This window comes from Nomascus leucogenys, chromosome 1a, assembly GCF_006542625.1.
Source record: "Nomascus leucogenys isolate Asia chromosome 1a, Asia_NLE_v1, whole genome shotgun sequence".
Lineage (NCBI taxonomy): Eukaryota > Metazoa > Chordata > Mammalia > Primates > Hylobatidae > Nomascus > Nomascus leucogenys.
The window spans coordinates 86,430,483-86,442,801 of record NC_044381.1 but is presented as its reverse complement, the minus strand read 5'-3'; the positions used below and the strand labels follow the sequence as shown (position 1 = coordinate 86,442,801).

General features: G+C 42.1%; 1 protein-coding gene across 3 annotated transcripts in view; it reads right to left on the bottom strand.

The window, feature by feature from the left end:
* SLC39A9 (solute carrier family 39 member 9) overlaps nt 1-12,319 on the bottom strand; it is a 74,253-nt gene that overhangs the window by 61,309 nt on the left and 625 nt on the right. For 2 of the 3 annotated variants that reach the window (XM_003263624.3, XM_012504400.2), the window contains exon 1: nt 11,485-12,276. The exons of the other annotated variant lie outside the window; for it this stretch is intronic. In XM_003263624.3, the coding sequence (XP_003263672.1) occupies nt 11,485-11,580 (96 nt within the window). In that variant the 5' untranslated portion in view covers nt 11,581-12,276. Of the gene's footprint in view, nt 1-11,484; nt 12,277-12,319 lie in introns of those variants that run through there. 3 annotated transcript variants of the gene reach the window in all.

Genomic DNA, 12,319 nt, shown 5'->3' with positions numbered 1-12,319 from the left:
ATCAGGCAGTCCAGAGGCTTGTCGACTCACAAACATGGGTTGTTTGGCCCATACACTGACAAAATATTTGAATAAGTAGCCAAAGGGTAAAATTCAGGAGACTTCATATAAAAATCCAGATTTCTAGCTTTGGAAAAATAGGAAGATTTGGTGTCATCAAATGACATGTGCCCTTTAGATGCCCACAGTTCTCACTTCTCCCTAATGACTCCCAGGCACTGACACTGAAGATCAGCTGCCATATATCACAACACTGGGGCTGTCTTATTTTACTCCAGGCTTAATTCTCTGTTCAGCCTTATTTGATTTTACGATCCATTACCTATCTGTATCAGTCAGGGTCCTTTCACAAAACAGAAAGCATAAAGTAATTTGAAGAGAGAAAGTTTAACATAAAGAATACCTACAAAAGGGGGCTGGGCGTGGTGGCTCATACCTGTAATCCCAGCACTTCTGGAGGCCAAGGCGGGAGGATCAACTGAGGTCAGGAGTTTTGAGACCAGCCTGGCCAACATGGCGAAACCCTGTCTCTACTAAAAATACAAATATTAGCCGGGCATGTTGGTAGGCAGCCATAATCTCAGCTACTTGGGAGGCTGAGGCAGGAGAATTGCTTGAACCCGGAGAGAGAGGTTGTGGTGAGCCAAGATTGTACCACTGCAATCCAGCCTGGGCGACAGAGCAAGACTCCATCTCAAAAAAGAAAAAAAAAAAAGAATACCTATAAAAGCATAAAAGGGGACTACAATGATGAGGAACTGACTAAGAGAGAACCGTAAAGAATATAATAGCAGGGCTGGGCTCGGTGGCTCATGCCTGTAATCCCAGCACTTTGGGAGGCCAAGGCGGGCAGATCACCTGAGGTCGGGAGTTCAAGACTAGCCTGACCAACACGGAAAAACCCTGTCTCTACTAAAAATACAAAATTATCCAGGCGTGGTGGCAGGCGCCTGTAATCCCAGCTACTTCGGAGGCTTAGGCAGGAGAATCACTTGAACCTGGGAGGCGAAAGTTGCGGTGAGCCGAGATCGCACCATTGCACTTCAGCCTGGGCAACAAGAGCAAAACTCCATCTCCAGAAAAAAAAAAAAGAATATAATAACAGATATAAGGCACAGCTACTATCCTAGAACTAAGATAAGAGTGCTCAAAGGAAGAGGCCCCACAAAGGCTGAGATCCAAATCCTGTTGAAGAGGGGATGGCTGGGGCTTGGCAAATGTCAGAGAAGTTTCTATAGTGCCAAGCTGGTGGAACTCGCTGGAAATCTGTACTCTAGGTTTTGGGGAAAGTGGCTCACTGGCAAGACTATAAAACCACCCAAGGGGAGTGCCAGGGGCAACTACTGACTGCTGGGTGCGTGAGCAACTGTGTGTGCAGCAGGAGGCTAGGGCTAGAGAAGCCATTGGTGGTGCAGGAGCTGGGTCTCAGGGAAGCCTGGCTAGAGGCTGGAAAAGCCACAGCCACATGTGCTGCAGGAACCTGTGCTGAAGAAGCTGGGTGCATTGCAGGAACTGGACACCGGGGAGGCTGCCTGTGCTACAGAAATTGGTGCCGGGCAAGCATGCCAGAACCAAGAAGGAAAACCGCTTCCACTGACAATTTCTCTCCAGTACCCCTTGCACACAAAGCATAACATTGTGCCAGCTGGTAGAGGAAAAAATACGGGGCTCAGATGCGTTTTTGCAGAGTAGTCAATGAAGAGTGAATTTAAAGCTGAGAGGGAATAAATTGATAACTGGCTCACTAGCCTACCAGAATTACATAAAAAAGATACACAGGAGCCAAATGAGAACCAGGAACAGTAGAGCGCAAACAAAACGCTTGCTCTTCAGGCTATTTGGCTAATAAGAGACTTTGCTGGTCCTTTAGATTAATGTGGCTTCTGGATGGCCAAGTTCTACACAAGGGAGGTGCTACTAAAATTCTTCTCCTTCATCATAACTGTAATAACATTTATTAAGTACTTATTATGCCAGGCATGTTCTATTACAGTCACTTTACATATATTAGCTCATTCATCCTCAAAACAATCTTATGAGGTAGGTACTTCTATTATCTCCACCTTAGAGACAAGGAAACAGAGACATAGAAAGTTCAATTTGCCCAGGTTTACATAGCCAGTAACGGCAGAGCCATGATCTGAACCTATATGTAGTCTAGCTCCAGAATATATAATCTTTTTTTTTCTTTTTTTGTTTTTTGAGACAGAGTCTTGCTCCGTCGCCCAGACTGGAGTGCAGTGGCGCAATCTCGGCTCGCTGCAACCTCCGCCTCCTGGGTTCAAGTGATTCTCCTTCTCCTGCCTCAGCCTCCTGAGTAGCTGGGACTACAGGTGTGCACCACCACACCCAGCTAATTTTTGTATTTTTAGTAGAGACGGGGTTTCACCATGTTAGCCAGGATGGTCTTGATCTCCTGACCTCGTGATCCACCCATCTCAGTCTCCTAAAGTGCTGGGATTACAGGCGTGAGCCACCGCCCCTGGCCCAGAATATATAATCTTAAACACTATGCTAAACTACTTCTCTACAAGACATATTTAATTGTTCAGTTTCTGGCTTTTAGAATCTGTCTTCTTTCCCCAATTTGTCTCTGTCAAATGCATAAAGAATTAATGAAAGGAGTATACAACAAGGTTTAGGAGCTAGGGTACAATGTTTTGGTTAATAGAAAATTAACCTCAGCCTGGGCACAGTGGCTCACATCTGTAATCCCAGCACTTTGGGAGGCCGAGGCGGGTGGATCACGTGAGGTCAGGAGTTTGAGACCAGCCTGACCAATATGGTGAAACCCTGTCTCTACTAAAAACACAAAAATTAGCTGGGTGTGGTAGCAGGTACCACCCAGCTACTTGGGTGGCTGAGGCAGGAGAATTTCTTGAACCTGAGAGGAGGAGGTTGCAGTGAGCCGAGATCGTGCCATTGTACTCCAGCCTGGGCAACAAGAGCGAAATTCTGTCTCAAAATAAAAATAAAAATAAAAATAAAAAAAAGAAAAAGAAAATTGGCCAGGCGCAGTGGCTCACGCCTGTAATCCCAGCACTTTGGGAGGCCAAGGCGGGCAGACCACCTGAGGTAAGGAGTTTGAGACCAGCTTGACCAACATGGAGAAACCATGTTTTGTATTTGTAAAAACACAAAATTAGTGGGGTGTGGCGGTGCATGCCTGTATTCCCAGCTACTCAGGAGGCTGAGGCAGGAGAATCACTTGAACCTGGGAGGCGGAGGTTACAGTGAGTCAAGATCATGCCATTGCACTCCAGCCTGGGCAACAAGAGCGAAACTCTGTCGGAACGAAGGAAGGGAGGGAGGGAGGGAGGAAGGAAGGAAATTAACTTCAGATAAATACAGGGTTTGCAATAGATAGTTTGATGTAATTATCTATTAGTTACCCTCAAGACCTTTTCATTTAAAAATGAATTTCCATATAAGAATTTCCAGGGCTGGGCACGGTGGCTCATGCCTGTAATCCCAGAACTTTGGGAGGCCGAGGTAGGAGGATCTCAAGGCCAGGAGATCCAGATCATCCTGGCTAACACGGTGAAACCTCGTCTCTCCTAAAAATACAAAAAATTAGCCGGTTATGGTGGTGTGCACCTGTAATCCCAGCTACTGGGGAGGCTGAGGCAGAATTGCTTGAACCTGGGAGGGGGAGGTTGCAGTGAGCTGAGATCGTGCCACTGCACTCCAGCCTGGGCGACAGAGCAAGACTCCATCTCAAAAAAAAAAATAAAAAATTTCCAGTCCAACTAATACTTATTTCCATTTTATTTCAATAAAGTTAAAAACTGAATATTAGTATTCAAGGAAGATTGAGATTTCTATAATTTTATTGTAGGTTTTAAGAAATAACAGTACTCATACTTAGTACTACTACTTTTTTTTTTTTTTTTAGACAGAGTCTCGCTCTGTTGCCCAGGCTGGAGTGCCATGGTACGATCTCAGCTCACTGCAATCTCCGCCTCCAAGGTTCAAGCAATTCTCCTACCTCAGCCTCCCGAGTAGCTAGGATTACAGGCATAAGCCACTGCGTTCAGCCCAGTCTGGAATTCCAGACTGAGCTGAAGGGGATCTTGTCATTCAACAAAAGTCTCATCACTAAATTCTTTAATTAGAGGAGAGGTTAAGACTATCACATACAGAAACATTCTGAATCCATTTCACATCATCTTCTCTTGAAAAGGACGTCACTTCTTGAACAGCACAATTTACAACTAACCTGTGAAGATGTCAAGTGTGAAATTCATCTTGGATAGTTCACAATGGGAACTACTTCAGACTCCAAATTGGCAGGTGTTAATTTAAAGGGCATCTAAGACATATTAACTTATTTCTTACAGGTTTCAATGCTATTTGGAGATTGCTTACCTCTGGAGTTTCAAGTTCTACTCCACTGACTAGGCAGAAGGCATGAGATATAGTGTGGAAGGTGTGAAAGATGTTCCTAATTTGGGGAGCTAAAGGCATCAATTTAGATAGATCCTATTTTCATTCCTTCTTTACACAGTGTTCATTAGAAAAGGCAACATTTAGTAGTCAAGTGATTGATTTGGCAATAGGAATCAAAATGACTTAGTTTCAAATCCCACCTCTACCACAGTCTACGACCTCTCCAAGCCTGAGTTTGCTCATTTGTAAAGTGAGGTTTAACAGTATCTCATAGTCTTGTCCTGAGGATTAATAAGATAGTGCATATCATTGCCTGGTACACAGAAAGAACTCAATAAACATTATTAATTTTATTATGCAGTTAAGTCTTAATTATGTTTATCAATATAGTATCCTGGAGAAAACAAAGTTTTTCAAGAAAATAATATTGAATCATATTGCAACCAGATTTTATTTGATCCAAACTTAGTTTTATCAAAGATCCTTATGAAGCAACAATCTGTAGTTCAATCTGAGAAAAGACAAACTGATGATTTCTTTCCAGATATGGATAGATTTACTGAGACTGCAAAGTTTAAAATTTTATAATTTATGTTCATTCACCTGAGACAGGGTCTCACTTGTTGCCCAGGTTGGTCTCAAACTCCTGGCCTCAAGCAATCTTCCAGCTTCAGCCTCTTAAAGCACTGGGATTACAGGTATAAGCCACCATGCCCGGCCCAAATCTTAGAATTTACAAATGAAATTCCAAACAGGTATAAAATCTCTTGTATTACCATAAGAGGGTAAGAGCAATGTACCAGACAATACAAAAGTCCTTAAAAATGTAACTGTTAAATCTACTTCAAAGAGAACCTATTGTAGAGGCAGAAGCATACTGAATAAATTTGTTCTTCAGATACAATAAACCTTTGATTTGCGGGTAACTCAAACCCCTAAAGATACTTACTATGAATGAGTCAGTTATTATAATCAGACACTGATATGGTTTGGTTGTGTTCCCACCCAAATCTCGTCTTGAGTTGTAGTTCCCATGCGAGGGACCTGGTGGGAGGTCATGCTGTTCTTGTGATAGTGAGTTCTCATGAGATCTGATGGTTTTATAAGGGACTTTCCCCCTTTTGCTCAGCACTTCTCCATCCTGCCGCCCCATGAAGAAGGATGTGTTTGCCTCCTCTTCTGCCATGATCGTTAAGTTTCCTTAGGCCTCCCCAGCTATGCTGAATTGTGAGTCAATTAGACCTCTTCCCTTTATAAATTACCCAGTCTCAGGCATGTCTTTATTAGCAGTGTGAGAATGGACTAATACAGACACAAAACTTTAAAACATGAAAGAACAAAACAAAGCTTAAAATGAGAGTAAGTATAATGAAGAAAAGAAAGTTAAATACTAAGAAAAATACTATAAAGCAGGGAGGGTAGAGGAAAAGCCCTGGCCTCTCCAAATATTATGGTAAATAGTAATGCAAACCAAACCCCAAAACAAGACCTTTGGATTCTAAACAAATTGCCGAGAAGTTTCCATGACTGGGAAGGGGAGGAGGGGGAGGAGCTTTCCATTATTAAGTCTGTTTCCAAATAAAAGGTTTAACAATTATAAATTAGAACAAAATTATAAAAATGAAAATCTTTAAAAGTTTTTCTAATCAGTATTGAGAATCTGCCTCAACATTTTTGAAAGTTTTTATTATGTTCTAGACATAGCGTTAAGCCTGTGCTTATATTATTTCAACCTCACAACAATCCTAGAAAGTCATTTAACAGAAGAGACTTGGATTTTAATAGCTTATTCAAGTAGTAACACTGATTTTGAATGATACTGTCTCAGACAGTCCCTTTTGAAATTAGTGCATTATTAATCATATTCAACTTTAAAATCATCCTAAGAATAGCACTACTTTCATCTGCCAACTTACAGATTTATGCTATTGGTTATTTTAGGGAGTAGGTCTCCTTATGTTGCCAGTGGCTATTCACAGGCACACTCATAGCTCACTGCAACCCTGAACTCCTGGGCTCAAGTGATCCTCCCACATCAGCATTTGGAGTAGCTGGGACTAACCGGTGTGTGCCACTACACCCAATTTTGCTGTTTGTGTTTGTTTGTTTTTTGTTTTTTTGAGAGGGAGTTTCGCTCTTGCTGCCCAGGCTGGAGTGCAATGGCGCAATGTTGGTTCACTGCAACCTCTGCCTCCCAGGTTCAAGCGATTCTCCTGCCTCAGCCTCCCAAGTAGCCGGGATTACAGGCATGCGCCACCACGCCCAAATTATTTTGTATTTTTAGTAGAGACAGGGTTTCCCCGTGTTGGTCAGGCTGGTCTCGAACTCCCGACCTCAGATGATTCACCTGCCTCGGCCTCCCAAAGTGCTGGGATTACAGGCGTGAGCCACCACGCCTGGCCTGCTTTGCTGTTTTAATACATGAAAAATGTGGCATTATAACTCAAATTGGTCTGCAATAAGAAAAGTATGGAAACTGAGATAAAGCCTTCAGAAATTTTTAGAGCAATATGGTTATTACAATTATAGTAGTAATTTTTTATCTGTTGAATATAACAACAATACATTTGGGCTTGTATTTTCTATGTCTGTTTTTTTCACTTCATTTTCCTACTACATTTTTGTAAGTGTATTGGTATGGATGGAAATAAAAAAAAGAAAAACTGATCCTTTACCAGGCAGTTGGAGGAATACTGCTGTCGAGCTGAGCCAAAAACAGCTTGCTCTCTGTTACCAGCTCTGTGACAAAGACGACACATACTCAGGTGAGTAACAACCCTCGGACAATCAATCTGAAATCCCACTTGGGCCATCTGTTTTTGTATCATAGCTCCATTTATCAACTGCAGCAGTACTGAGTTTATACTAGGTAATATAGGCTCTCAACCTACTTATGTAACACTGTTATTTAGAGCCAAAGAAAACTACTCATTAGCAATTCAATCGAAAAAACATAAGATAGTGTTAACTATAAACCAATGGGTCTCACTCCCTTACCAAACAGGACTTCATTTGTGTAAAGCATGCTTTGGCCTCCTTTATTTATTTATTTATTTATTTTATTTATTTATTTATTTTATTTGTTTATTTTTTTTTCCTGAGACAAAGTTTCGCTCTTGTTCCCCAGGCTGGAGTGCAATGGTGGGACTCAGCTCACTGCAACCTCTGCCTCTCAGGTTCAAGCAATTCTCCTGTCTCAGCCTCCTGAGTAGCTGGGATTACAGGCGTGTGCCACCACGACCAGCTAATTTTTGTATTTTTAGTAGAGATGGGGTTTCAGCATGTTGGCCAGGCTGGTCTCGAACTCCTGACCTCAGGTGATCCGCCCACCTCAGCCTCCCAAAGTGCTGGGATTACAGGCGTGAGCCACAACACCTGGCTGGCCTCCTTTAAAAGTTAAAAGTGTTTCTCTTTCCTGTATACTGAAAAAATTAACATCCTGATTATCATAGTTACTTATAATTGCATTTGAGAATCAGATTTTTTTCCTTTGTTTTATAAATTTTTAAGGCATGAAGGTACAGTTGCCAGGTCAAAGGGCAAGGAAGAAGGCCACAAAAGTATCAAGAAAGGTAGTTTTGGGGTGAGGAGAAACTGACAGAGAAATCAATGTCACATAAACCTCTTGGTGGTCACATCTGGCAGGTAGACCCCACTACTACTGCAATTTCAGATGAACTACCTAATTTTAACTCGTTTTTAAATACTAATCTTGCCATAATTGATCATCTGACTTTTATTCCTGTTCTGAGAAATTTTTAGAAAAAGTATTGAATGAGAAAGCAGCAGCAAGATTAAAAACATGAATAAAAAGCATATCTTTTTTTTTTTTTTTGAGACGGAGTCTCGCTCTGTCCCCCATGCTGGAGTGCAGTGGCGCAATCTCGGCTCACTGCAAGCTCCGCCTCCCGGGTTCACGCCATTCTCCTGCCTCAGCCTCTCCGAGTAGCTGGGACTACAGGCGCCCGCCACCACGCCCGGCTAATTTTTTGTATTTTTAGTAGAGACGGGGTTTCACTGTGGTCTGGATCTCCTGACCTCGTGATCCGCCCGCCTCGGCCTCCCAAAGTGCTGGGATTACAAGCGTGAGCCACCACGCCCGGCCAAAAGCATATCTTTTCATGTAAATCAAGCTTATCCAAGTCATGGCTCATGGGCCGCATGCAACCCAGGAGCACTTTGAATGAAGCCTTACACAAATTCATGAAGTTTCTTAAAACATTATGAGTTTTTTTGCATTTTTTTTTTTTTTTTAGCTCATCAGCTATCTTAGTGTATTTTATATGTGGCTTGAGATAATTCTTCTGATGTGGCCCAGGGAAGCCAAAAGATTGGACACCACTGATGTGAATGAAAGTGAACTGTAAAATAATAACACTAGTCTCTAAGAAAGCCAGACTTCCTTAAAAAGGCAAGTCATTTATCCAGTGTAGGAGTTTGAGGAATTATTTTCTAAGGAAAGAAATGGTGCTTTGCAGTCCCCCATGAATGAAATTTATTTTTACAAATTTACCATCTCACTAGTTTCATTATAACATTGGTCCATAATAATGGCATAATTTACCTAGAAAATACGTTTAGTTCCTAGGAGATAGAAATCCTAGTTGAATTCTAGGATGTCTTTAAGTTATATATAACTTTCATTTTTTATTCTAATAGCTCAAAATGCATTGCATCTACTCTAATAATAAACAGATATTATGAATGCTGATTTTAGCATTTTAAGACCTACAGCTGGAAAAGACCACTTGACCGTCAATTTAAGAAAGCCACAAATGACATGACATACGAATTATCTGTATTAATGGCCCAGTTATTAACACCACTCCTGTAAACATTTCCTTCCAGTGAAAAAGGAAATAGTATATATCTGCATATTGCAATAATCATTCAAGGTAGTTTGAAAAAATACTGAAATTGGTAAAGTTAAAAGCATTTTATAAAAATAAAAAGTTTTACTGGTTGCTTATCAGAATTAATTATAATTATTCATAAATGTTACTTCAATATGTTTAAAAATATACAAACCAACCCAAATCTCACACATGTCAGCCCTACTAATGTCAATTCAATTCTAATATCGTTATAAGAAAATATGGTTATGTCAAAGGAAACACAGCAGGTTCACAAAGTACTGGGCAGGCAGGTAACCCAAATAAGTGAAACAGGCTTCAAGGGCAAGGAGGACTGTGTCTAACAGCTGCTACTCAGCCTGACCCAACCTTTGCCTTGAGAAAATACTGGTAAACAACAACAATAATAAACTTCTGCTAATGGAACAGTCTGCAGGCTGGATTTGGCACACAGGCTACCATGTATATGTACCATGTACCTTTGCCGAAATGCTTAGTGGCTACGAACTGGTCTGAGTCAGAAAAGCTAGACTGAAAAAATATCTCTCTTCTGATTCTAACAAACTTCATGAACCTATCCAGTCTCCGTTTCCTCATCTATATGTCACTGATTTTTCTTTTCTTTTTTTTTTTTTTTTTTTTTAAGAGAAAGAGTCTCAATGTTGCCCAGGCTAACTCCTGGGTTCAAGCAATCCTCCCACCTTATCCTCTTGAGTAGCTAGGACTACAGGCGCGCCCCACCGCACCCAGCTTGAGTTTTTTAAGTGAAGTTAGGTAATGCACGTAATTTTTAAAAATGCTATCATTAGATGCTGAGGGGTACAGATTAAAAAGGAAACAGAAAAAGAGCAGCAACAATTTAAGCATCTGTTCCATCTGGCTATGGGCTTTACTTTTCCTCAAACTGACAACACCTTGTCCCACCTTCATTCCCACCCACAGGCTATTTTCACCTGTAATGTCTCCTCTTCCTCAGGTTTCTTCAAGGTGTACTTAATATTTCATTTATACCTTTCCTTTCTACTTCAGGCCTCCTTTGAAAGTACTTTCAGGAATGGCATTGAAACTAGGGCCTATTTTACTGCTGAACTCTAGGACAAACTCATGAAATCCTGTTCCCTCTGAATGTAGTAGTTTTTCCCCCCTAAATCTTTGAACGCTGTGCAATTCGTGAATTTTTTATGCCTACCTAAAGGACCTATCGGCATGTTCACCGAACAGTGCTTTCGTCTATCCCTCTTCCCGGGACCCTTGCTTAACGTCTGTTCAAGGTGCCAATCAAATTAACGAAAATGTCAAAACGTATTAACCAAAAATTCATTGCTAAGCAAATAGATTTGAAACAACTTCAGAATATCAATTCCAAGGCTCCCCTTCTTTAAAAAGAAATATGAGTTAAGAACAATCTATTTTAGTTTTTTCTTACATTCATTCTAGTACAGGCATCCAGAAAACAAAACAGCTTTCCTCAGAAAGGTGTGTTTGACTTTCTCAGAAAGAAGTTATCATATTGATTTCAGTTCATGTGGAAAAATAACATTCTCCATTTCTTTTTTTTTCTTTTTTGGAGACAGGATCTCACTCTGCTGTCCAGGCTGGAGTGCAGTGGCCCAAACACGGCTCACTGCAGCCTCAACCACCCGGGGTCAAGCGATCCTCCTACCTCAGCCTCATTTGTAGGGACAAGGTCTCGCCACGTTGCCCAGGCTGGTCTAGAATTCCTGGGCCCAAGCGATCCTCTTACCTCAGCCTCATTTGTAGGGAGAAGGTCTCGCCACATTGCCCAGGCTGGTCTAGAACCCCTGGGCCCAAGCAATCCTTCCACCTCAGCCTCCCAAAGTGCTGAGATTACAGGCGTGAGCCACCGCGCCCAGCCCTCCATTTATTTTCTTGATAACAATCTGGAACCTTGATTCCATGAAATCTCTGAGAATCAAAAGAAATGTTATGGTGCCTCTCTCCAGGTAAATGCACAGAACCTCAAATTTTTGTGAGCAATTCTAGGGGATTCAGAATACTCTAGGATCTTCCGTGGAATATCTATCCACCCCGGGTTAAGAATTCCACTGCTGAATATGAGGTTTGTTTCTATTATTAAGTGTTATGTATCTTTTAAAAAAGATAGTCTTTCTTAATGAGACTTCAGCTTTGAGATTTAACTAGGGAAGCAGCTTCCCTTTGCAACTAAAACTACTATCTCACAGCCATCCTGACAGCTGACAGAAAATTGAGAATTTCTTACCTCTGAGAAATTAACAGCCAAGGGAATGATTCCGGCCACGTAACATCCCACCAACATAGCCAGAGACAGCAGGCTAATGGAGATGAAATCATCCATTCTGCCCTCCTTTATTCACCCACAACCACTAGACAACAAATTTCCAGTGGCTTTAAATGGCGCTTAGGTTCTTTAAACAGGTGTAGTGGTTCCAAGAGAGTGGGCTTTCCAGTTCTTTAGGCCTCCCCACCAGCAGATGTGTTCACGAGGCACCTTCCTCTTGAACGTACTCGGAAACAGACCCTTTTTGCTGATATTAGCACCAGAGAAAGCTTACAGCAATCTAAGGTCCCAAGCTCTGGGTTCTCAGATGCCAGTCATTAGATTCTCGTGGGTTAACAGAGATGGGAAAAGTCAATGGGGAAAATGTGCAAATGATCGATTTCTTCGATTGTCGGATTGAGGGTGGCACAATGTCTTAGGCGGCGGCGGGTAAGTGACTCAAGCGAACCTGTTCGTTCCCTAGGCGCCCCTGTCTCCAAGAGGCGGCCCCAAAGGTGATCCGCCCCCCAGAGCAGGAAACCAGCCCACCAGTCCCAGCAAACTCTCCTCCGAGCCCGGGATGAGGAAAGGAGTCCTGCAGGTCTCTAACGATGGGTCCTAGGGGTTCAGCAGCAAAGTTGACACAAAGCTGTCTCTGCCCTATACCCGGTGCTGCCCATGGTACTGCACTCGACCGGGCCTTGACCCGGAGTCGCCGATACTACAGCTGCCATGGCCGCCAAGTGGCACCTCTTCATTCCATCCACTTCCGGATAGTCTAACCACCCCCTCCTTTACAAAGGCACTTCCGGGTTAC